This window comes from Gobio gobio, assembly GCF_949357685.1.
Source record: "Gobio gobio genome assembly, chromosome: 5".
NCBI lineage: Eukaryota > Metazoa > Chordata > Actinopteri > Cypriniformes > Gobionidae > Gobio > Gobio gobio.
Genome location: NC_137101.1, coordinates 60690990 through 60715255, shown reverse-complemented (window position 1 = coordinate 60715255; position 24266 = coordinate 60690990). Strand labels below are relative to the sequence as shown.

General features: G+C 42.7%; 2 protein-coding genes across 4 annotated transcripts in view; both read left to right on the top strand.

Moving 5' to 3' along the window:
* Window positions 1-24266, top strand: part of LOC307127107 (uncharacterized protein) — a 94201-nt gene that overhangs the window by 44037 nt on the left and 25898 nt on the right. The window lies entirely within an intron of this gene.
* On the top strand, window positions 8638-22461 carry LOC307127020 (uncharacterized protein). Of its 3 annotated transcripts, none has more exons than XM_079817953.1 (4): window positions 8659-8719; window positions 11615-11780; window positions 12173-12238; window positions 20386-22461. In XM_079817953.1, exon 4 carries the CDS (start codon window positions 20391-20393, stop codon window positions 21684-21686), a length of 1296 nt encoding a protein of 431 aa, XP_079674079.1. In that variant the 5' UTR covers window positions 8659-8719; window positions 11615-11780; window positions 12173-12238; window positions 20386-20390; the 3' UTR covers window positions 21687-22461. The 3 variants fall into 3 exon arrangements, with proteins under 3 accessions (XP_079674077.1, XP_079674079.1, XP_079674078.1); XM_079817952.1 differs by lacking the exon at window positions 12173-12238 and adding an exon at window positions 11268-11356 and having other exon boundaries at window positions 20386-22455; XM_079817951.1 differs by lacking the exon at window positions 12173-12238 and having other exon boundaries at window positions 8638-8719; window positions 20386-22455.

Genomic DNA, 24266 nt, shown 5'->3' with positions numbered 1-24266 from the left:
GGGAAGCGCCTGTACCGAAAACTTAATACAAGAACCAGAAAAGGGAAAGAGAAAAAAAAAAAAAAAATAAATAATGTGTGAAACTCCTTGACACACTGTAATGTAAATATCAATTACAAAATTCCTCCATAGGAAGTATGCAAGTATGGACCGGTACCAAAATCCAGACCTAACATAGACTAAAGAGATGCCCTAAACACCTCTCTTCGCGTACACAATTCAAGGATTGAAATGACTTAAATGACAAAATCTCCACTCAAAACAAAGTCCAACTCATAATTTACCCATGAAAAAGGCTTTTCACCACATCAAAAAGAGAAATCACTGGTGGTGACGAATCATGCACAAACTGACTATTCATCTCACAAATCAATCTTTGTGGAGGTTTAATGGCCCTACCAGCCCTAGACCTAATTGTGCCTGTCTGAAAGTGATCTGGTTGATTGCAAATTACAGGGTCAACTGTATCCGGAACAGGGTTATTGACTACATGTGAAAGTGGAAAAACTGGCGTTGTCAAGGAGTGCTGAGAGGAACTCTGATCTATCTCATCGTCAGGAGGTAGTCCTTTATCTAACAACTGCGGAATGTCACTTCCCAATTCAATGTGTACAGAGCTGTTACAGGTATCAGAGTCTGCCTCCGAATTGGAATTCTGCACATCCAAAGAACACTGAACTCTGGACAAAGCAACTAAGTCACTCTCATTATCAGGGCTGTCGTGCTGATCTGACTGCATAACCCAGTGAGCTGTTCTTACATCACTCTCAGGAAGATCAGGTAAGTCTGCAGTTGAATCACTTGAATGAGACTTAGATGGTAAATCAACTTCATCTTTGTACAAAAAGTTAACAGGGAGTAAGAGATTCCTGTGCACAATCTTTTCTCTGCCTGTTTCAGTGTCTCTTATATGATAGACATTGATGGGCGATCTCACTGACATCACTTCATAGAGGTTGGACTCCCACTTGTCTGCAATTTTCCGTTTGCCACGCTCACCACGATTCGCCAGAAGGACTCTGTCGCCCATGGTCAAAGGTGATCCCTTTACTTTGCGATTATAGATCCTTGCATGCCGGGCTTGCTCAGTTGAACTGTGCTTCTGTGCAATTTTTGCAGCTTCACCAAGGTCACATTTAAGCTTGGATACGAAATCTGAATACTTCACAACAGCATCATCCCTCAGGACATGTTGGAACATCACATCAATTGGAAGACGCGGAACTCTCCCGAACATCAGATAGAAAGGCGCAAAGCCTGTGGTCTCGTGAACGGTGCAGTTATAACAGAATGTCAGCATCTGCAAAGACTGTGGCCACTTGGCTTTGGACTGGGGAGGCAAGGCTCTTATCATGTTCCCTAAGGTTCTGTTGAAGCGTTCAGTGATCCCATTTCCCATTGGGTGGTAAGGAGTGGTGTGTGATTTATTGACACCCGCCATATTAAGCAATTCCTTCATCAGTTTGCTCTCAAAACTTGGACCTTGATCGGAATGCACACGTCTAGGGAATCCATAAATGCAGAAGAGACCATTCCATAAATGATGAGCAACCTGCTTTGCAGACTGGTTCTTACAGGGAAAGGCGTAGGCTAATTTGGTGAAATGGTCTGTTGCTACCAAGACATCCACACTCTTATCACCCTGCTCTGCTGTCCAGAAATCAATGCAGATGAGTTCCATCGGCTCAGAGGTGCGTATGTTCTCAAGGGGAGCACGATCTTTCGGTTCAGGTGTCTTGCCTACAATGCATCGCATGCAGTTCCTCACATAAGTCGCTATGTCGTGTTCCATGCCTGTCCAAAAGAATCGTTGTCTGGCCAATGACAGAGTCCTGGAGCGCCCTTGATGACCAGCTGTATCATGCAAACCATGAAGCACTTGTTGTTTTAAAGCATCCGGGACAATGAATTGATGCAACTTTTTGTTCATTTGATTGTCTCTTTTGACTTTGAAAAGTATGCCGTCTCTGATGGTAAGTTTAGTCCAATGCTTAAGAAGTCTCAGTACAGTACGAGGCTCACTAGCACGTTCACGCTTGTCAGGACGTCGGTGCCTCTGAACATAAAAGAGTGCTCTACTCACAGCTGTATCCTGTTCTTGTGCGGCTGAAAGTGTGCTTGCATTGAGTGCAGCAGTCTGGTCCACATCAAGGAAGGGCGGAATGGATTCAACGCCCATGAATTGTCCTACACCACCAGAACAATGTGCGCCTAATACTGCAGCTACATCCTTTGAACTCAAAGCATCTGTAGACACCTGACATCGACTGCCAACTCCAGCTGCACCAGAAGAATCATCAGCAAGACTCAGTACTTGACAGTTAGTGGTAAGTCGGAAGGAATCTTGGACGACTTGATCTACAACTCCATCAACCTGATTAAGCAAAGACTGGTAAGGTTCTGTGACGAGTCGATGACTTACACTGGACTGGACAAAAGGTTCTCTGCTCAACGCGTCTGCGACTATGTTTTTAGAACCGGGTACATATCTCAGGTCGAAGCTGAAGGAGGCTAGCTTAGCAACCCAGCGTTGCTCGCAAGCGTCAAGTCTCGGCTTGGTGAGTATGTAGGTGAGGGGATTGTTATCCGTCCAAGCTGTAAAATTACGCCCCTTTAACCAATAATGGAACTTGTCGCAAATCGCCCACTTAAGTGCGAGGAATTCCAGCCTGTGAGCTGGGTAATTCATCTGAGAACGCGACAGCGTCTTGCTAGCAAATGCCACCGGCCGGGCCATAGTGCTACCCTCCGGGATCTGGGAAAGAACAGCACCCAATCCATCGAACGAGGCATCTACAGCCAGTATGAAGTCACGTTCAAAGTCCGGGTGTGCTAGCGTTACACTTGTGAGAAGGTCTTCCTTCAAAGTGTCAAATGCTTTCTGGCATTTGTCCGTCCAATCTGTTGGTAAGAGCTTAATGCATACAGCCTTTGACGCGAGTTTCCTCCTTCTGCCTCTGGAGCCCTTTGTGCCTGTCTTTGAGAGAAGATCGAACAAGGGTTTGGCTTTAGCAGAGCATCTCTCTATAAAATGTTGGTAGTATAATACCATACCTAAGAACGATCTGATTTTCTTGTGGCATGGAGTGATTCCATCAGAGTCCATTAAGTCCACTGCTTGAACATCTGTAATGGTCTTTACTTTCTCAGAGTCTGTCTTGACACCATCTTCACAAATGACATGTCCAAGAAACTTTACTGACTTTCTCAAGAAATGGCATTTTTTAGGGGAAAGTTTGAGATTGTGGGCCTTGAGTCTTGAGAACACCATCTCCAGCCTGTCAAGTGCAACCTGCTCATTGGGAGCAAAGACCATGAGATCATCAAGATAGCACAGTAAACTTGTGAAGTTCTTGTCACCAAAGATTGACATCATCATGCGCATGAATGTAGCTGGACTATTGCAGAGGCCCTGCGGCATCCTGTTATATTCATGCAGTCCAAATGGCGACGAGAAAGCAGTATATTTCCTATCGTCCTTGTGTAACGGAACATTGTAGAAACCTGAGGTAAGGTCCATAGTGGAGAAGAAGGAATTCCCCCCAAGAGCAGCTAAGGCGTCTGACTGGTGTGGCAGAGGATGGGCGTCTTTCACAGTTCTGGCGTTCAACCATCGAAAGTCGGTACAGATCCTCAGATCACCGTTCTTTTTCCACACCAGGACAAGAGGAGAAGCATACTCACTATTTGATTTTCTGATAATACCCTTCTCTTCCATTTCATCCAGCTCTACTCTCAGCTTCTCATAATGACTTGGAGGTACACGGCGGTAGGGGAGACGAAAGGGTTTGTCGTCCACTAGGCGGATCCGATGTACAAAATCTTTGGCTTCACCACAGTCCATCTTGTTCCTTGAAAATATGGACTCATATTTCACAATGAGACGAAGTAATTCACTTTTCCATGCTGAAGACACTTCACACGCTGTCAGATCCAGGTCTTTCAAACCTAAGTCGTTCAAGATACGAACCATCTCATCCTCAGATTCCCGAGAAGCTTCCTCATGTTGAAAGTGTTGAACTTGAGACTTAATATGGTTACTCTCTGGAAGATCTTCCACTGCGATGCATGGAGAAACGTCTGCGATCTTTGCATTTCTTCTTAGTGTCAACACATTGTTCGTAGGATTTATAACTTTCACAGGCACCCATCCGTCGCCCCATAAAGGTGTAATGACTCGGCCTACCATGATCTGTTTTGGGCCACATTTGGATTGTGTGGGTTCCACAAGCACAGTACTTCCCACAGACATCACGGCATTGGCAGGGAGCTTGCCCCAAACAAGATGTTCACTCTGAGGTTGAAGTGTCACACAGTGCTTGAGCTTAACAGTACCTACTTTTTCAGGTGCATGATCACCTCTCCATCTCTGTGTGTTGGACAGCAAAGAAATGAACTCTAAACTCTCGCTCTCTCCATTACCACTTGGAAGTAAAATCAATTTCCAGTAGTCATCTGTATTCTTCAGGAGAGTCAGTAGGCTTTTGATGGCATTACTGCCCAAGATCATCTCATCTGTCTGGCCTGGAACGATCAGCACAGGTATTATCATTTTACATCCATAAACACAGACAGGCAGATCATACATTGCAGTTGGTGTGACTCGATGACCACCACATCCAATAATCACAACATCATCAGCAGAACACTTTGTCAGTGTGGAAGCACTTGCCAACAAACTAGCTTCAGCAGCCTCGCTGAGAGTACAAGCCATTGAACCACTGTCGAGTAATGCAGTGAAAGACGGGCCATTTTCCACAGCTACAGTTGTGTAAAACAATGAATCGGCTCTGGGGACTCGTTGTATTCCTTGAAAGACAGCAGTTTTATCAGGAGAGACACTGGGTTTGTGTTGCTCATATACAGACTCATAATCTTGTGTGTCAAAGATGGGAGGGTTATCAATCTGGTCTGTACTAACCTCCCTTACGCACAGACCTGCTAGTTTTCCTGATCAGGCTGAGGCGATTGTCTTCTCCACCTAGGACAGAAACGTCTGGAATGACCTGGTGACTGACAATGGAAACACAATCGGTGCTCACGACAATGCGTTAAGGCAGAATGAGCAGCATCTTTGCAGATAGCACACGGCAAAGCATCAAAACCTTCAATCCTAGGGAGACTCCTATAAGGCTGGCGTTTTGGATGAGACTGAGGTCTGTTAGTGTTGGTCAGCAGGACTTTTTCAAGCATGTCAATGACCTTTTCAAGAGCAGAGAAATCTGTACTTTTCTGTTGTTGTTCGCACACCGTGGGAGCGGGCACTGGAACTGTATTAAAATCAATCTTATTGACTGAAATTCTTTCATTTTGGCTGCGATGCACTGTACTGTTGGCTCTGAAAGATAAATCAGACTGATAATCGTTAAGTACAGCCTGTACTTCATGTGCTGACCACTTGTCAATCGGTTTGGATCTGAAGGTTAGGGCTATGTCTTTACTCGGGCAGTGTCTGATAAACATGTGGACCACTTCCACACTGGGCTTGTCAAGCGTTTTACCTTGCTCTCGCAGACATTCAGAAGCAACATCCGCTGCCTTGTTGAGTCTCAGCCAGTAGTCGTAGGGATTCTCATCTTCCTCAGGCAAGGTAGTGTAAAAATCAGCAAGCGGGACAGGTGAGTAATGATTACAACTGAAATGTTTGCGCAGTAGGCTATAGACAGAATTTGGGCAGACAGTGGTGGCAGAATCACAGTTCCTGATCCAGAATTTGACTACATCTTTTGCTTTACCACGCAGGTGCACAAGGATTTCCTCCACATGTTCATCAAAATTCATGTTGCTCTTTTTAACAAATGTCCTCATCAGATCTTCCCATTCCTCAATTTCAATTGTGTCAGAACTATCCCCTCTGAATGAAGGTGGCTCTTTGACTTTTCTGTGCTGAATTACTTGGTTTTGTGACAGATTCACCATGCCGGAAGGGCTACTAGCCTTAGAATCGTCAGAGCGTTGTCTATTTGGCAGACCAGTGTCCAAGCTATAAGGGCTAAGATGAGACATAATGTTGTCTGCTAACTGTTGACCAATCTGATGGACAATTGAACTCATTTGCCCTAACATATCAGGCACACCTTGTTCAGCATTAGGTGTTGATGTGCAAGCCCCTGAAAACTTATGACTGACATTTGAATGCATGTCTGCTGCATCATATTCTCTTACAGGGCACACCCTTCTCATAATGTCACGTCTACTATCACTATTGCCATTATTGGGGCTGTCCATTGAAAAGGGAATTGGAACACCTAAAACCCCTCTGCCTCTGCCCACTGGACTAGGAGTGAATTGGTTTGGCAAATGTCTATTGCTGTTACTCATTATGGGCAAATAAGATGTGCTGCAAGTTCACACACATACATACAGACATAAACCCAAAATCAATGATCAGTGCAAAAAGTCCTATAAATTGAAAAAGGATAAAGCGAATGAGTCCCTTGATCGCGAAAGGCTGTGGACCAAAGACGAACTGTCCAACTGATGAAAGATGCTTCCAATCCTTATGTAGCAGCACAGCGATTTCTATCAACTTGCTTGAAGACGCGGCCCATAGCAACACAGCGACATCACAACTTCACGGCACCAATGTGACGGTCTTGCCTGGGCGGTCTTTCTGCTGAGTGGGGCTGCACAATGAGGAAACAACATGGAAATGAGGGATCCAATGCATGGAGAATAAATCAGTTCCACAGCATGTCTCGTTAGTTCTGCTGTTTATTTAAAACAATTATCTTTTTTTAATCCATTTTAACTCATGAAATATTTTATCTTTGTGATCGTATAGTGGATCATTTTTGAAGCTGAGAAGTTATAATAAACATTTCCAATGAATTAATCACAAATCAACTCAATGAAAACAGAACAATTCAATTAAATTCAATATAAAGGGAAACATCCCCACCTAGCGGTGAACATGCAAAATACATGAATAAAACAATTAATCCATAAAACAACACATTTTACAAACATACCTGCACAATGAGGAAACAACATGGAAATGAGGGATCCAATGCATGGAGAATAAATCAGTTCTACATAAAACATAAGACAATGCACAAATGAATTACGATTGTGCCACGTAATACAAGGTCAAAATAAATCACTATAAAATAACACATTCGACGCCAAACGCATATAAACAGTTCACTGAGGAGTTCATTGAAGGAAAAATTCACAACAGAGCAAGTATTTATGCGTTTTGCACACTTTTAACTGATAATTCTCTGCCTGCTACAAACGTGCAACTTACCCACAGCATGTCTCGTTAGTTCTGCTGTGGGCGGTCCTCATTCCACACGCTACGTGCCATCACGCATGCCTACAGATGGCGCTGTCCCCATTTATGCATTATTTAACCATTTACACTCCGTTACACATGCGCTCAATGATCTCTAAGTACAGCGTCCCTGGGAAAGCCAAACAAAGGTGACTTGACTCCGGGATGAAAATAACAGCGTCTCGACGACATGGCAACAAACAAACTATACAAACGCAACCGAACGCAACACTTCCTCTTATCCACGCGGGAGCAACAAGACCACGCCCCCTTTTTCGCATACTCTTGTGGGCGGAGGTTAGTCGACAAACTGCTCTACTGATGTAATTAAAGCAGGATGTACCAGGATGTAGTCCTAACCAGCCGTTCGCTGTAGGCTTTGAAAGGGAACTTCTGTTAAATAAAATATCTCGCTTGGCATTGAACTTTGAGCTTTATAATTTTACAGGTATTATATATGCTCTAACAGCAACATTACACACTAACTAAAGTTTGAAAAATGGGATCACGAAGAACACGACCTTTAAAAGGGTTCACTCTTATTCGTATGTCTATGTAGAAAATGCTAAGTTTTTTTGCCTCGTCGTCACATTAATTTATTAATTACATTAATCATGAATGCAAAATTCCACAAAAAAGTTGAGTGGTTTGCAGTCTATTCTGTCTATAGCTGAACATATCTATCATAAAACAGTTGTCTAAGATTTGCATCTACTTGCATATTTCCTCGAACTCTCGTTGCCGTGTTGTGACAGTATGACAGTAAGCCCCGCCTTCTTTGATATGATTGGCCATCTCGATCATTTTGACATTGACGAGCGCTGTTAGACCCCTGAGGTAAAGCAACCTAAAAATGTATCAGCCTTAAAAATGTAACTTAAAAAAAAAAATTGTCATCTTAAAACAAACAGCTTTATCTATTCTACACTAAAAGGATAAGATAAAAGAAATAAAATTATAAAATATCAATGATATATATATATATTATTATATTATTATTATTATTATTATTATTTTTTTAATTATTCATAGATCAGACAAAATCACTGCATGAGGAATGACTTCCGCCTTGATGAAAAGCATTGGCATGGTTTATTGTTTTTGATTAAACTCTTAAAAAATAAGTATAAATAAATAAAAAGGTCTCGTCCCCTTGTATGATTTCTACACACAAACATTTGTGTTTAGCATTTACAGAATCTCACATATTAGATGTGGTTAAAACTCTTTCTTTGGTACTTATTTTTAGCACATCATTGACCAACAAGCATTTAAATATGTATTTCTTCAAGAATTCAACTGATATGTGTTTTATTATCTGTATGTGAATGTCTACACACATTTGTGACTTGAGCATGTGATCAGGACTTTTATTTTGTAGTGGTTTTGTGACGTCATAAGGCTGTGCCGCTCCTGCATCTGTTGTGGTTCTGCTGAAGAAAGGTTTGTGTTTTAAGCTTTTAAAGTGTTTAAATCAATGCAAACTGTTCAGGCAATTTTATAGTTTAACAATAAATATTAAATGAATGTTTGATTCTTGAACTTAACATGCTTTAACTGACATTAATGAATGTTGTTTATTGTTAGCAAAGCTCATACACACATGAGTAACAGAAAAGCTGCATCTCATTTCTCTCTATATATCGTGAGTCAGTTTATCATAAACCTTTACACACAATTCACTATTATCCACAAATAATAAAACATATATCATACACAACCAATTGGTATCATAAGTAGGGATGAAACGGTATGGAAATTTCACATCACAATTATAGTGACCCAAATTATCACAGTTATCAATATTATCACGGTTTTGTTCAAATGAGATGAAAGTGTTCAAAAAGAACAGATGCACACACTTAAAACATTTCAACAAGTTTTATATTTGAAAATCAACAAACAACAAATAAATCAATCAGCTCTATGCGCTTTTTTAAGCTAGATTCTATTCTGTGGGATTCTATATTCTATTTTTATTTAGTTATTTTTTCTAATGGATTAGATTAGTACAAGATTAACAATAGAGTTACATAAAAAATTCCCCAAAATGTACAAGGATAATTACAAAGATCATATATACATGTATACATTTCAAATATTATTGTGATAAATTAAGTATTGCATATACCAATTAATTATATTGTGATATAATTATTTATCACCTTGTTTTTAAACATTTTCTTAAATTTACACAAAGAATTACACCGTTTTATTTCCTTCTCAAAAATAGTCCATAGGCTTACCCCTTTGACAGATTTACCTATCTATTTACCATATCTATTTTTTATATTAGTGCTTGACCTTATTTAAACATGAATTCCTCTTAGTTTATACAGACTTTCTCTTATTTCGAACAGCTTCTGAATGCAATTTGGAAGTAAATTATTACATACTTTATACATTGTCTGAGCAGAATAAAAATCAAATCAACAAATTTTAAAGCTTGTAAATTAATAAACAATTTATTTTTTTTGGTTTGTAATAGTCAATCCTTATTGCTCTTTTTTTGTAGAATATATGATTTAAATTGGTTTTCTATGTATGGCCCCACACCTCCACACAATAAGTCATGTATGGCTATCCAAATTCTTCCCGGAACAATTCAAATTTGTGTCATCACCATTTTTAATATATTAGACACATTACAATATAATTTATGTATAGTACAATTTCGGGCCTAACACTGAACCTTGTGGAACACCACAAGTGACTTTCAAAATGTAATTGTCCAAATTGATATCTGTCCTCAAGGTGACTTTTTAACCAAGAGCAAGCAATTCCTCTTATACCATATCTTTCTAATGCCATCATTAATAAGCCACGATCAATAGTGTCTAAGGCTAAATAAAATTATTATTTAAGTCTGCGCACAAATAATTTCTCTAAAATGTTTGAGAACTGGGAAAGCAGAGAGATTGGTCTGTAGTTGGAAAAAAGTTGTCTGTCTCCAACTTTTAAATATAGGAATAACTTGAGCTGATTTCATATTATTAGGAAATATACCTGTTAAAAATGACTGTTTACAAATATGTGTAAATGGTTCTAATATATATTCTATAATATTTTTAATAATGACTTGTCAATATCATTACAACCAGTACACTTTTTACTCTCACAGTTATTAACAATATCAAGTATTTCCTTTTCATCAGCTCCCCTAATAAATATTGCTTCTATTTAAATTCTGTCCCTTAATTCAGTTGGTAGAGTATTCCAATAATGAATGGCTCTGACTGAAAAGACTGATCGCCCAAATGTTGTTCATCTAAACTGTTCAACACAGTCTCCTCTAGTGATTGCTCTTGTTGTTCTGCCATTATTTTCTTTCTGCATTATATGAACTATATTGCAATGTTGGTAATTATTAGAGATATTTTGAGTGTCTGTTTGTAAAGAGATTCAATTGATTGATTCAAATGAAAATGTGATGTTTATCTGCTTACCAAGATGTAGGTGTGTTTGTTTCTTCAGTAGAACACAAATTAAGATTTTTAACTCCAATCGTTACTATGTGCCAGTCGTATGATGCATGCCAATGGTCATATTTTAGAATATGAGAGCTATGAGGGTAAACGACACATCTCGTGATGACACATTGATGTCTTAAGTCACGATAATTTTTTTTACCTCTGATCTCTTCGTATCTTCCCACCGCCATTACTTCTGGCAAAAAAGGTCAAAATATTAGCACAATCATACGTAGATGCCTCATTCGATGCGCTAATGAGGAATCTATGTATATATCTATGATCGCGCACACGTTTTGTCCCCACTGACAGGGAGTAATGGCGGTTTGGAGATTCGTCTGATCAGAGGTAAAAAAAAATAACAAATACTGTTGAGTTTCTCACAGAAACCGATCGTTTCATGTCTTAAAACATCAATGTGTCGTCACGAGACGCAGGGTTTAATATGGATTCGTATGTCTATGTTTTTTTACTCTCATAGCGCTCATACTCTAAAATATGACCATTGGCATGCATTATAGGACTGGCACACAGCAACGGCTGGAGTTAAACATCTTCATTTGTGTTCTACTGAAGAAACAAACACACCTACATCTTGGATGCCCTGTGGGTAAGCAGATAAACATCACATTCTCATTTTTGGGTGAACTATCCCTTTAATAATGTTAAATGTGTAAATGTAACATCTACAAATAGATAGATGTAGCATAACATGTCTGAATTTGTGTTTTTTTAGAGAGTTTTTTGTTGTCTAATCAGGTAATTTAAGGCCATTAACTCTCACTCTGACTGACTCTCTTACCAGTGACTGAATTACTGATTTAGTTTGGATGTGTTTTTTATTTCTGTGTTTATTCTTATCTTAAAGATGGCGTTTATTAAAGAGGAGACTGAAGATGTGAAGATTGAAGAAACATTGAAACACGAAGAAACTGAGGAAAAAACAAAGATGGCGTTTATGAAAGAGGAGAGTGAAGACGTAAAGGTTGAAGAAACATTGAGAGTGAAACATGAAGAAACTGAGGAACAAACAGGTTGGTTTCGTATGATCATTTGATCCTTATTCAAATGTTATTAAAGTCCTAATTAAAGCAGTTTTATTTGACATGGAGTGGGTCGCCTCATGTGGACAGACATGTTGAGATCACATGACCTGACAAATACTAAAGCTGCCTTCAAAGTGAGAAAATCCGATATTATGAGAAGATATTAACCCCAATATCTACTTTTTTGTAAAGATATATTTATTGGGAATATGTAAGTGCACTGGGAGTATAAGCTTCATCATAACAATTAACAAGAACAGGAAAGAGATATAAACTAAATTAAATGCACAATATAAATAAAATTGCCCCATCTGCTTTTGTAATCACTCTTTAGCAATTTCACAATTTGTTTTTTTTTCCCCATCATGTTCCATTTCCAGCAAAGTAAACCATCAGATATAAGGGTGATTCTCACAAAACTGTATTTTCTTCAAGCTTTTTTCAAGGTACATTTTGATATCTTTCCAAAAAAGCACACATGCAAAACAACACTAAATAACCAAATGATATAAAGAATCAGTATAATTCATAAATATATGCTCACCAAAATTCACCAAATTCATCTTTCAATGTTATTTTCATTTCAAAGTAATCAAATAACAAAGTCGCTGTAAATGCAGTTATCATTTATTCCAATGCAAAACTCACTGAGCAACTCCTCAAATGTTTTATCTTTGAGTCTGCACCGTTCTGGTCTGAAGATTTTTCCTGCAACACTTAACATTAACCGTAGATAAATATACAAATACTTAGAACTAGGGAAAAATGAATACTCTGAGTCGGAATAAAATTAATAAGGTTCACCACATCGGTTCCCCTGTTTACTTAATACAATTTTCAGAATAATACAAAGTACAATAACTCAAAAAGAAATAACAAAGTTCCAATAAAAAGATATACAGGTGCTGGTCATAAAATTAGAATATCATCAAAAAGTTGATTTATTTCACTAATTCCATTCAAAAAGTGAAACTTGTATATTATATTCATTCATTACACACAGACTGATATATTTCAAATGTTTATTTCTTTTAATTTTGATGATTATAACTGACAACTAAGGAAAATCCCAAATTCAGTATCTCAGAAAATTAGAATATTCTGAAAAGGTTCAATATTAAAGACACCTGGTGCCACACTCTAATCAGCTAATTAACTCAAAACACCTCTAAAGGCCTTTTAAATGGTATCTCAGTCTAGTTCAGTAGGCTACACAATAATGGGGAAGACTGCTAACTTGACAGTTGTCCAAAAGACGATCATTGACACCTTGCACAAGGAGGGCAAGACACAAAAGGTCATTGCAAAAGAGGCTGGATGTTCACAGAGCTCTGTGTCCAAGCACATTAATAGAGAGGCGAAGGGAAGGAAAAGATGTGGTAGAAAAAAGTGTACAAGCAATAGGTATAACTGCACCCTGGAGAGGATGGTGAAACAAAACCCATTCAAAAATGTGGGAGTGATTCACAAAGAGTGGACAGCAGCTGGAGTCAGTGCTTCAAGAACCACTACGCACAGACGTATGCAAGACATGGGTTTCAGCTGTAGTATTCCTTGTGTCAAGCCACTCTTGAACAACAGACAGCGTCAGAAGCGTCTCGCCTAGGCCAAAGACAAAAAGGAAAAAAAGTGGTCCAAAGTTATGTTCTCTGATGAAAGTAAATTTTGCATTTGCTTTGGAAATCAGGGTCCCAGAGTCTGTAGGAAGAGAAGAGAGGCAAACACAATCCACGTTGCTTGAGGTCCAGTGTAAAGTTTCCACAGTCAGTGATGGTTTGGGGTGCCATGTCATCTGCTGGTGTTGGTCCGCTGTGTTTTCTGAGGTCCAAGGTCAACGCAGCCATATACCAGCCGTTTTATAGCACTTCATGCTTCCTACTGCTGACCAACTTTATGGAGATGCAGATTTAATTTTCCAACAGGACTTGGCACCTGCACACAGTGTCAAAGCAACCAGTACCTGGTTTAAGGACCATGTTATCCCTGTTCTCAATTGGCTAGCAAACTCGCCTGACCTTAACTCCAGAGAAAATCTATGGGGTATTTTGAAGAGGAAGATGCGATATGCCAGACCCAACAATGCAGAAGAGCTGAAGGCCACTATCAGAGCAACCTGGGCTCTCATAACACCTGAGCAGTGCCACAGACTGATCGACTCCATGCCACGCCGCATTGCTGCAGTAATTCAGGCAAAAGGATCCCCAATTAAGTATTGAGTGCTGGACATGCTCATACTTTTCATGTTCATACTTTTCAGTTGGCCAAGATTTCTAAAAATCCTTTCTTTGTATTGGTCTTAAGTAATATTCTAATTTTCTGAGATACTGAACTTGGGATTTTCCTTAGTTGTCAGTTATAATAATCAGAATTAAAAGAAATTAACATTTGAAATATATCAGTCTTTGTGTAATGAATGAATATAATTTACAAATTTCACTTTTTTAATGGAATTAGTGAATTAAATAAACTTTATGATATTCTAATTATATGACCAGCATCTGTAACAGCGTAAAAATCTTCACCCGGGGCACGGCGCCGATCTTCTCCCGGCACCCTCCTTTATCCCCAGCTTGGTGCGGGGCAGTTACTATCACAAAGCAATTCCTAATATGGTAAGCATAACCCCTGGACATCTTGCACACACTTGATATATTTGTCCAAGGATAAGATTAGATTTTAATACACACATACAGTATAGGCGTGAGGTCTTTCAGAGTTCGGGGGCCGCTTGTAGAAACCACAGTTCCGTGTGGGTTTTAGTTGACCGTGAACATGGTCTTATCTTTCATTAACACCTTTAACTTCAGCCAGCCTCCCCCTTATGCCTGTAAATAGTTTCGCTGTTAGGCAAAATACCCTGCGTTTAACCTCAACTAACTGAGCACATATACACTTCTAAAATCTAAAGAAATATAATAATTTATTTTTTAAAAGTCATACACTTCTAAATACTACTGGAGATATATAATAGATTCCCCCTACAAAAGTAAATCATGATAATAACACATTTCATCCTAATTACGAGGCAAGTTCGGATAGTCTTGAGTGTCAAGAGATCCAAACTTCTCTCATAACTTAAAAAATTCATAATGTGAGCATTCAAAATCACTATCAAACACAAGATGTTTAATATCATCTGTCATCTGTTTGTTCATTTTTTCCATTTGTCTGATTAGTCTAGTTAATTGTTTTCGTCTGGTAGCTCGTCCTGGCTTGAGCAAATCCATCCTTTCGGATGGTCTTGAATGTCCGTTTGTCTTTCTTTTCTTATTTCCGGAGCTGGTATGAGAGGAGAGCGAGGAGGATTTAGTCTCCTAGCCCCCCTCAGAAACCTGATGACCAGGTCATGCTGACCCACCGCTTTAAACTCCAGAAGGTCATGGTGCGCATAGATAGCGGCCACGTAAACCTTCAGGGTGGAAGGAGACAGCCTTCATTCCAACCCTTCTTGGAGGAAGGAGAGCACAGACCCGATCTGAAATTTTCTGAGAAGAACACCATGTGACGAAGAGATTCCACTTCACTGCATAGCCGTGTCTCGTGACAAAGCCCTAGCGGAAGTGATGGTAGCCACCACCTGTGGTGGTAGGGTACTCAAACCTGCCACGTCCTGTCCAGGGCCCACTCTTACAGGTTCCACAGATAAAGCTGTGAGTGCCAAAGGGTGCCCCATCTCTGAGAAAGGAGGTCCTTCCTCAGAGGAATCGGACAGGAAGGGGCTGTCACAAGGAGCACCAATTCGGAAAACGGTTGGGCCAATGAGATGCAACCAGAAGAACCAGGGTCTGTGCAAGAAGGCTCACTGGGGAAAACGCATACTTGTGGAGGACCCGCGGCCAGCTGTGCACTAGTGCATCTGTGCTGAGGGTACCCTCGGTCAGGGAGTAAAACAAGCGGCAATGAGGAGTCGTGGAAGGCAAACAGATCTACTTGTGCATCGCTGAACTGTTCCCAAATCAGCTGAACTGTCTGGGGATGGAGTCTCCATTCTCCAGGAAGTGGCTGAAACTGTGAGAACTCTTTGGCTGCACGATTCAGGTCTCCCGGGATGTTAATGGCACGAAGCAACCTCAGATGCTTCTGACTCCATATAAGGAGATGGCGGGCAAGTTACAACATACGGTGGGAGCGTAGACCACCTTGTCGGTTGATGAACTCTACTGTGGCCACGTTGTCTGACCGGACTAGTACGTGTTGGCCCTTGAGCAATGCCCGGAAGCAGTGCAGAGCAAACCATACTGCCAATAACTCGAGGCAATTGACATGCACTTGAGGCACTGGAGTCCTGTCCAGGAGCCCGCAGCAGCATGCTCATTGCACATGGCACCCCAGCCTGTGACATAGGCATCTGTTGATACAACATGCCTGGAAACTAATTCTAAGGGGACTCCGGCCCGTAGAAAGGAGAGGTTCGACCATAGGGTGAAGGTCTAACAGCAGGCCAAAGTCACTGGTACCCAGAGCGTAATAGAATCGCCAATAACTAGGGCCCTTTCAACAGTGTTTGATGTTCAAATCAGAACGATTACAGAGTTGTAATCGCTGGTCTAGAGTTCACTAAGCTGGTCAAATCCAAAGTAGTCCAGGGCTTTTTAGAGATGCCCAGATTTCCCTCTCCCTAGACACTTCCTCTAGCTCTTCCGGGGGTACACCGAGGCGTTCCCAGGCCAGCCGGAAGACATAGTCCCTCCAGCGTGTCCTTGGTCTTCCCCGGGGCCTCCTCCCGGTTGGACATGCCCGAAACACCTTCCCGGGAAGGCGTTCAGGAGGCATCCGGAACAGATGCCCGAGCCACCTCAGCTGACCCCTCTTGATGTGGAGGAGCAGCGGCTCTACTCCGAGTTCCTCCCGAGTGACTGAGCTTCTCACCCTATCTCTAAGGGAGCGCCCAGCCACCCTGCGGAGAAAGCTCATTTCGGCCGCCTGTATCCGGGATCTTGTCCTTTCGGTCATGACCCAAAGCTCATGACCATAGGTGAGAGTAGGAACGTAGATTGACCGGTAAATCGAGAGCTTCACCTTACGGCTTAGCTCTTTCTTCACCACAACAGACCGGTACATCGACCGCAATACTGCAGAAGCTTCACCGATCCGTCTGTCAATCTCCCGTTCCATCCTCCCCTCACTCGTGACCAAGACCCCTAGATACTTGAACTCCTCCACTTGAGGCAGGAACTCTCCACCAACCTGAAGTGGACAAACCACCCTTTTCCGACTGAGGACCATGGCCTCGGATTTGGAGGTGCTGATCCTCATCCCAGCCGCTTCACACTCGGCTGCAAACCGTCCCAGTGCATGCTGAAGGTCCTGGTTAGAAGGGGCCAACATGACAACGTCATCCGCAAAGAGTAGAGACGAAACCGCGTGGTCCCCAAATCTGACACCCTCCGGCCCCTGGCTGCGCCTAGAAATTCTGTCCATAAAAATTATGAACAGAACCGGCGATGAAGGGGGGCAGCCCTGCCGGAGTCCAACATGCACCGGGAACAAGTCTGACTTACTGCCGGCAATGCGGACCAAACTCCTGCTTCGGTCGTACAGGGACCGGACAGCCCTGGACCCCATACTCCCTGAGCACCCTCCACAGGATGCCGCGAGGGACACAGTCGAATGCCTTGTCAAAATCCACAAAACACATGTGGACTGGTTGGGCAAACTCCCATGAACCCTCCAGCACCCTGTAGAGGGTATAGAGCTGGTCCAGTGTACCACGGCCCGGACGAAAACCAGACTGTTCCTCCTGAATCCGAGGTTCTACTATCGGCCGTATTCTCCTCTCCAGTACCCTGGCATAGACTTTCCCGGGGAGGCTAAGAAGTGTGATTCCCCCTGTAGTTGGAACACACCCTCTGGTCCCCCTTCTTAAAAAGAGGGACCACCACCCCAGTCTGCCATCCCAGAGGCACTGTCCCCGACCGCCACGCGATGCTGCAGAGGCGTGTCAGCCAAGACAGCCCCACAATATCCAGAGACTTGAGGTACTCAGGGCGGATCTCATCCACCCCCGGTGCCTTGCCACCGAGGAGTTTCTTGACCACCTCGGTGACTTCAGCTTGGGTGATGGACGAGTCCTCCTCTGAGCCCCCAGCCTCTGCTTCCTCAATGGAAGACGTGATGGCGGGATTGAGGATATCCTCTAAGTATTCCTTCCACCGTCCGACGACATCCCCAGTTGAGGTCAACAGCCGCCCATCGCCACTGTAAACAGCGTTGGTAGGGCACTGCTTCCCCCTCCTGAGGTGCCGGACGGTTTGCCAGAATCTCTTCGAGGCCAGCCGATAGTCCTTTTCCATGGCCTCACCGAACTCCTCCCAGGCCCGAGTTTTTACCTCCACAACCACCCGGGCTGCAGTCCGCTTAGCCTGCCGGTACGTGTCAGCTGCCTCAGGAGTCCCACAAGCCAACCAGGCCCGATAGGACTCCTTCTTCAGCTTGACGGCATCCCTTACTTCCGGTGTCCACCACCGGGTTTGGGGATTGCCGCCTCGACATGCACCGGAGACCTTACGGCCACAGCTCTGAGCGGCCGCTTTGACAATGGAGGTGGAGAACATGGTCCATTCGGACTCAATATCTCCAGCCTCCCTCGGGATCCAGTCGAAGTTCTGCCGGAGATAGGAGTTGAAGATCTCTCTGACAGGAGACTCGGCCAAACGTTCCCAGCAGACCCTTACAGTACGCTTGGGCCGAGTCTGTCCAGCTTTCTCCCCCGCCATTGGATCCAACTCACCACCAGGTGGTGAACAGTTGACAGCTCCGCCCCTCTCTTCACCCGAGTGTCCAAGACATACGGCCGCAGGTCAGATGAAACGACCACAAAGTCGATCATTGACCTACGACCTAGAGTGTCCTGGTGCCATGTGCACTGATGGACACTCTTATGCCTGAACATGGTGTTCGTTATGGACAAACCGTAACTAGCACAGAAGTCCAATAACTGAACACCACTTGGGTTCAGATCAAGGGGGCAGTTCCTCCCAATCACGCCCCTCCAGGTGTCACTGTCATTGCCCACGTGGGCGTTGAAGTCCCCCATTAGAACGACGAAGTCCCCAGTCGGAGCACTTTCCAGCACCCCTCCCAGGGACTCCAAAAAGGCCGGGTACTCTGCACTGCCGTTCGGCCCGTAGGCACAAACAACAGTGTGAGACCTATCCCTGAGCCTAAGCCGCAGGGAAACGACCCTTTCGTTCACCGGGGTAAACTCCAACACATGGCGGCAGAGCTGGGGGGCTATAAGCAAACCCACACCAGCCCGCCGCCTCTCACCATGGGCAACTCCGGAGTGGTGAAGAGTCCATCCTCTCTTGAGGAGTGTGGTTCCAGAGCCCAAGCCGTGCGTAGAGGTGATTCCGACTATCTCTAGTCGGAACCTCTCAACCTCACGCACAATCTCAGGCTCCTTCCCCGCCAGTGAGGTGACATTCCATGTCCCAAGGGCCAGTTTCCGTGTCCAGGGATCGGGTTGTCTAGGCTCCTGCCTTCGACTGCTGCCCGATTTTCTCTGCACCGGCCCCTTACGGTCCCTCCTGTGAGTGGTGGGCCCACGGGAAGGTGTCCGCACGTCGCTCCTTTGGGCTGAGCCCGGCCGGACCCCGTTTTAACTCATCATCTTGTAATGAATGTCATTTCAGTTCTACTTTCTGAGTATGAATTATCATACGCAGTAAAATACAACAATACTCAAGCACTGTAAAGGTTTTGCCAAAAACTCAATTGATTGGCGTCTCTCCTGTATGACTGTCTCTTCTGACCTTAGAACTGCACGAGCTTCTTTTGACCTCCTAACTGAACTCCTTCCCACAAACTGATAATAGATATTAAGTGCAAACAATAACCATAATACCATAATCAAAATACTCAATATTCAAAGTGCAAATAGAGACCAAATTTTTCTTCAAGCATGATACAGAGCTAAGAGATGGTTACAACGAGATAGCTTATATATTGGGAGATATGCGCTTGCCTCAGGGAGCCGCTTTCAAACAGTGTTCACGTATTGAAATCGTGTTTGAATGCGCGCTCGCGTTTACTTTCACTTTGAATTTCGCAATCATGTGTAATAATACTAATAAAAATGGTATTACCAGGGAATAGTACTGGTGGTGCTGAACGTGCATTTTCAAATATAAGTCTGACGTTTCTGCTGTGCAACGAATCCTCCGCCATGGAGTCCATTAACATGTAACACACACTCGTAACACACGCTCAATGCAGGCGCTCGTCTTCTCGACACATGATCAGTGCTGTGCACTATGTACGACTCGGAACAGCTCGTGTTGGGTGAGCTGATGGAATTAAAGTGACTGTTATCCACCTGAATTAAATAGTTTTTATTTCTATAAAAGCCAAACTAGAGTGGAGGCGTAATGTAAACATAGTGTTGGCATATTCTATTCTAACACCCTCACACTCGTCATTACAATATGACACGAGACCGCTTTCACCTCAACGAGAAATCTCGTCACAGTGGCACGAGATCTCGTCACACTCCTAGGATCTAGCATACATGTTTTTGTTTTGATGCCTTTACTGTTTTAATATTTTGATGTCTGTTGTTTTTTGCCATTAAACTTGTTTTTGTCTCTTTTAGATCTGATGGCACTGAAAGTGGAGGGTCAAGAACTAAATGACATGGAAGAGAAAGATCCGGATGGGCAACATCATGATTTCATAACTGGAGAAAAATCTTTTAGTTGCTCACAGACTGAAAAGATTTCCTCACAAACAATCACTCAAAAGGCTGGAAAGAGTTTAATTGAAAAACAACACCTTAAAGTCCACAGGAAAATTCACACCGGAGAGAAGCCTCACACTTGCCAACAGTGTGGAAAGAGTTTCACTCGAAAAGCGAGTATTAAAGCCCACATGAGAATTCACATTGGAGAGAAGCCTTACACCTGTCAACAGTGTGGAAAGAGTTTCACTCAAAGAGGGCATCTTAAAGCCCACATGAGTATTCACACTGGAGAGAAGCCTTACACCTGCCAACAGTGTGGAAAGAGTTTCGCTTATAAAGGAAACTTTGTGCAACACATGAGAGTTCACACTGGAGAGAAGCCTTACACCTGCCAACAGTGTGGAAAGAGTTTCATTCAAACAGATCATCTTAAAGCCCACATGAAAATTCACTCTGGAGAGAAGCCTTACACCTGCCAACAATGTGGAAAGAGTTTCAATCATAAAGGGAATCTTAAAGGCCACATGAGAGTTCACACTGGAGAGAAGCCATACACATGCCAACAGTGTGGAAAGAGTTTCACTCAAGCAGAGCATATTAAAGCCCACATGAGAATTCACACTGGAGATAATCCTTACATCTGCAAACAGTATGGAAAGAGTTTCACTGATAAAATAAACTTTGGGCAACACATGGGTGTTCACACTGGAGAGAAGCCTTACATATGCCAACAGTGTGGAAAGAGTTTCACTCGAAAAGGAAACCTTGAGGAACACATGCAAATTCACACTGGAGAGAAGCCTTACACCTGCCAAGAGTGTGGAAAGAGGTTCACTCGAAAAAGGCATCTTAAAGGCCACATGAGTATTCACACTGGAGCGAAGCCTTACACCTGCCAACAGTGTGGAAAGAGTTTCGCTTATAAAGGAAACTTTGGGCTACACATGAGAGTTCACACTAGAGAGAAGCCTTACACCTGCCAACAGTGTGGAAAGAGTTTCACTCAAACAGATCATCTTAAAGCCCACATGAAAATTCACACTGGAGAGAAGCCTTACACCTGCCAACAATGTGGAAAGAGTTTCAATCATAAAGGGAATTTTAAAGGCCACATGAGACTTCACACTGGAGAGAAGGCTTACTCCTGCCAAGAGGTAATGACCTCTTCCTGCTCCAACATGACTGTGCATCAGTGCACAAAGCAAGGTCCATAAAGACATGGATGAGTGACTTTGATGTCGAGGAACTTGAATGGCCTGCACAGACTCCTGACCCCAACCCGATAGAACACCTTTGGGATGAATTAAACAGAGACTGATGTTGGCCTTCTCGTCCAACATCAGTGCCTGACCTCACAAATTCGCTGCTAGAAGAATGGTCAAAATATCCCACAATTCCCATCTTTACTGCATGTATATTTAAAACAAAATGAAATATAAAACTCAACCTGTTAACTTTCCCGGTCAAACATGGAATTTTCAGTGTTTCCGTGTTTTGACTGTTATATGCTAGGGGGCTCTATTACGCATCTTCTGAATGAGTACATATTCTCTTGATCAAAACACAGGTGAGGAAGACGGGAGAAAAAACAAGCGACTGTATGTAAGCAGATACATATATAAAACAATGTGATCATAAACATTAAACATCATATAAATCAAAACTGCCCATTGTTAAATGTCGACTCAGGATGAGCTCTAGGACTGTGCAAGCATTAGGGGTGTTGATGGACTCCATCTACTCCATCTGTGTTTGATCATCGTTCTGAATATCATCTGGATGTAGTCTTTGACAAAAAATGTTTTTTTCAAAATGTTGTTTTTTTTAAGAAATGTACCCATATTTAAGTTTTGCTCAAAACGAATGCATGAAGCTAGAATAAAAGTGCGGGGAAAAAGGCTGACAGGTATAGAGTTAATATGTGGTTCAGGTAATATGTGAATATGTACTCTGATTATCTTCACTGTAATAAAATGAAATGTGACAAACACAACCCTCTTTTTGTTGAATGTCAGTTTAATTTATCAATAATATTCATTATAAAATTTTAAATAAAAGGTATAGGAAGCTATCCAATAAGAAATAAAGCAAACAATTCAGTCAAACGTACAAAGTCAGCGCTCTAGTAGGCTACGACGGTAAAGTTAAACAGCCTAAATATATAAAGTTATGAAACTTCACTTTGCCCTCAGCCAAAACGATTTGCCCAGGAACAAATGATAGATTCATAAGACCAAAGATCGCCCATTAGGTCTACTTAAGATGAATCCTATCTTGTGTTTATCCACTACAGAGACATCAGATCCAACGGCAAACATTGGAGGTACTAGCCAAGGAAAGGCTGTTTTCAGCGAAGTACATGAGCGCTGAGCCTATTTGATGACATTTTACTTTAGATCCATTTTTTTATTTCTGAGGCTCTGAAGAATGCCTGCAAATATCTCTTGTAGCCAAGAACAGTGGTGAATGGTGCTATATTTATATTGTCATCTATATCGTCATCGATATCATTACTGCAATCATGTCCATATCACCCATCCCTACCTCACAACAGAAATAAACCTTAGATATCGCATGAACATGTGGTCAGTGTGGAAACAGTTTCAAACGTAAAGGAACCCTTAATAACCACTTGAGAATTCACTCAAGAATTGTTAGTTGTTTCTAAACGGACACCTAAAAGTCCACATCAAACAGGCATAACAGTATGAGGTGTGCTGTATGCTGTGGTATCTGTCACCAAGATGTTAGCAAGAAGTTGCGAGTTGGGGCCTCCATGGATTGGACTTGCTTGTTCAGCACATCCCACAGATGCTCAATTGGATTGAGATCTGGGGAATTTGGAGGCCAAGTCAACACCTCAAACTGGCCGGTACAGAGCTGGCCGGCAGGGAATACTGTTTCCATTAAAGGCTGTACAAGGTCTGCAACAATGCTTAGGTAGGTGATACGTGTCAAAGTAACATCCACATGGATGGCAGGACCCAAGGTTTCCCAGCAGATCATTGCCCAAAGCATCACTATCTCCGCCAGCTTGCCTTCATCCCATAGTGCATTCTGGTGCCATGTGTTCCCCAGGTAAGCCACGCACACGCACCCGGCCATCCACAGGATGTAAAAGAACACATGATTCATCAGACCAGGCCACCTTCTTCCATTGCTTCGTGGTCCATTTCTGATGCTCACGTGTCACTGTTGGTGCTTTGGGGGGTGGACAGGGGTCAGCATGGGCACCCTGACCATTCACAACAGACTGAGATGCACTGTGTATTCTGACACCTTTCTATCAGAACCAGCATTAACTTCTTGAGCAATTTGAGCTACAGTAGCTCGTCTGCTTGATCGGACAACACGGGCCAGCCTTCGCTCCCCACGTGCATCAATGCGCCTTGGCCACCCATGACCCTGTCGCCGGTTCGCCACTTTTGATAGATACTGACCACTGGAGACTGGAAACACACCACCACAATTTGGCCCTTGTCAAACTCGCTCAAACCCTTACACTTGCCCATTTGTTCTGCTTCTAACACATCAACTTTGAGGACAACATGTTCAGGTGCGGCTGTGGCTCAGTGGTTCATGTAGGTTGTCTACTAACCGGAAGGTTGGTGTTTCAATCACCTGTTCCACTTGACCAAGTGTCGAGGTGTCCGTGAGCAAGACACCTAACCCCAGCTGCTCCCGATGAGCTGGATGGCACCTTGCATGGATGACACCGCCGTCGGTGTATGAATGGGTGAATGTGAGGCAATGTGTAAAGCGTTTTGGATGACCATGAGTCTGTTGAAAGCGCT

Excerpts from the sequence above, each read along its gene's own strand:
- LOC307127020 (XM_079817951.1), top strand. The coding sequence starts at position 11,615 with ATGGCGTTTATTAAAGAGGAGACTGAAGATGTGAAGATTGAAGAAACA. Across the intron at positions 11,781-20,385 it reads AGAAACTGAGGAACAAACAG|ATCTGATGGCACTGAAAGTG; the intron begins GTTGGTTTCGTA and ends TGTCTCTTTTAG.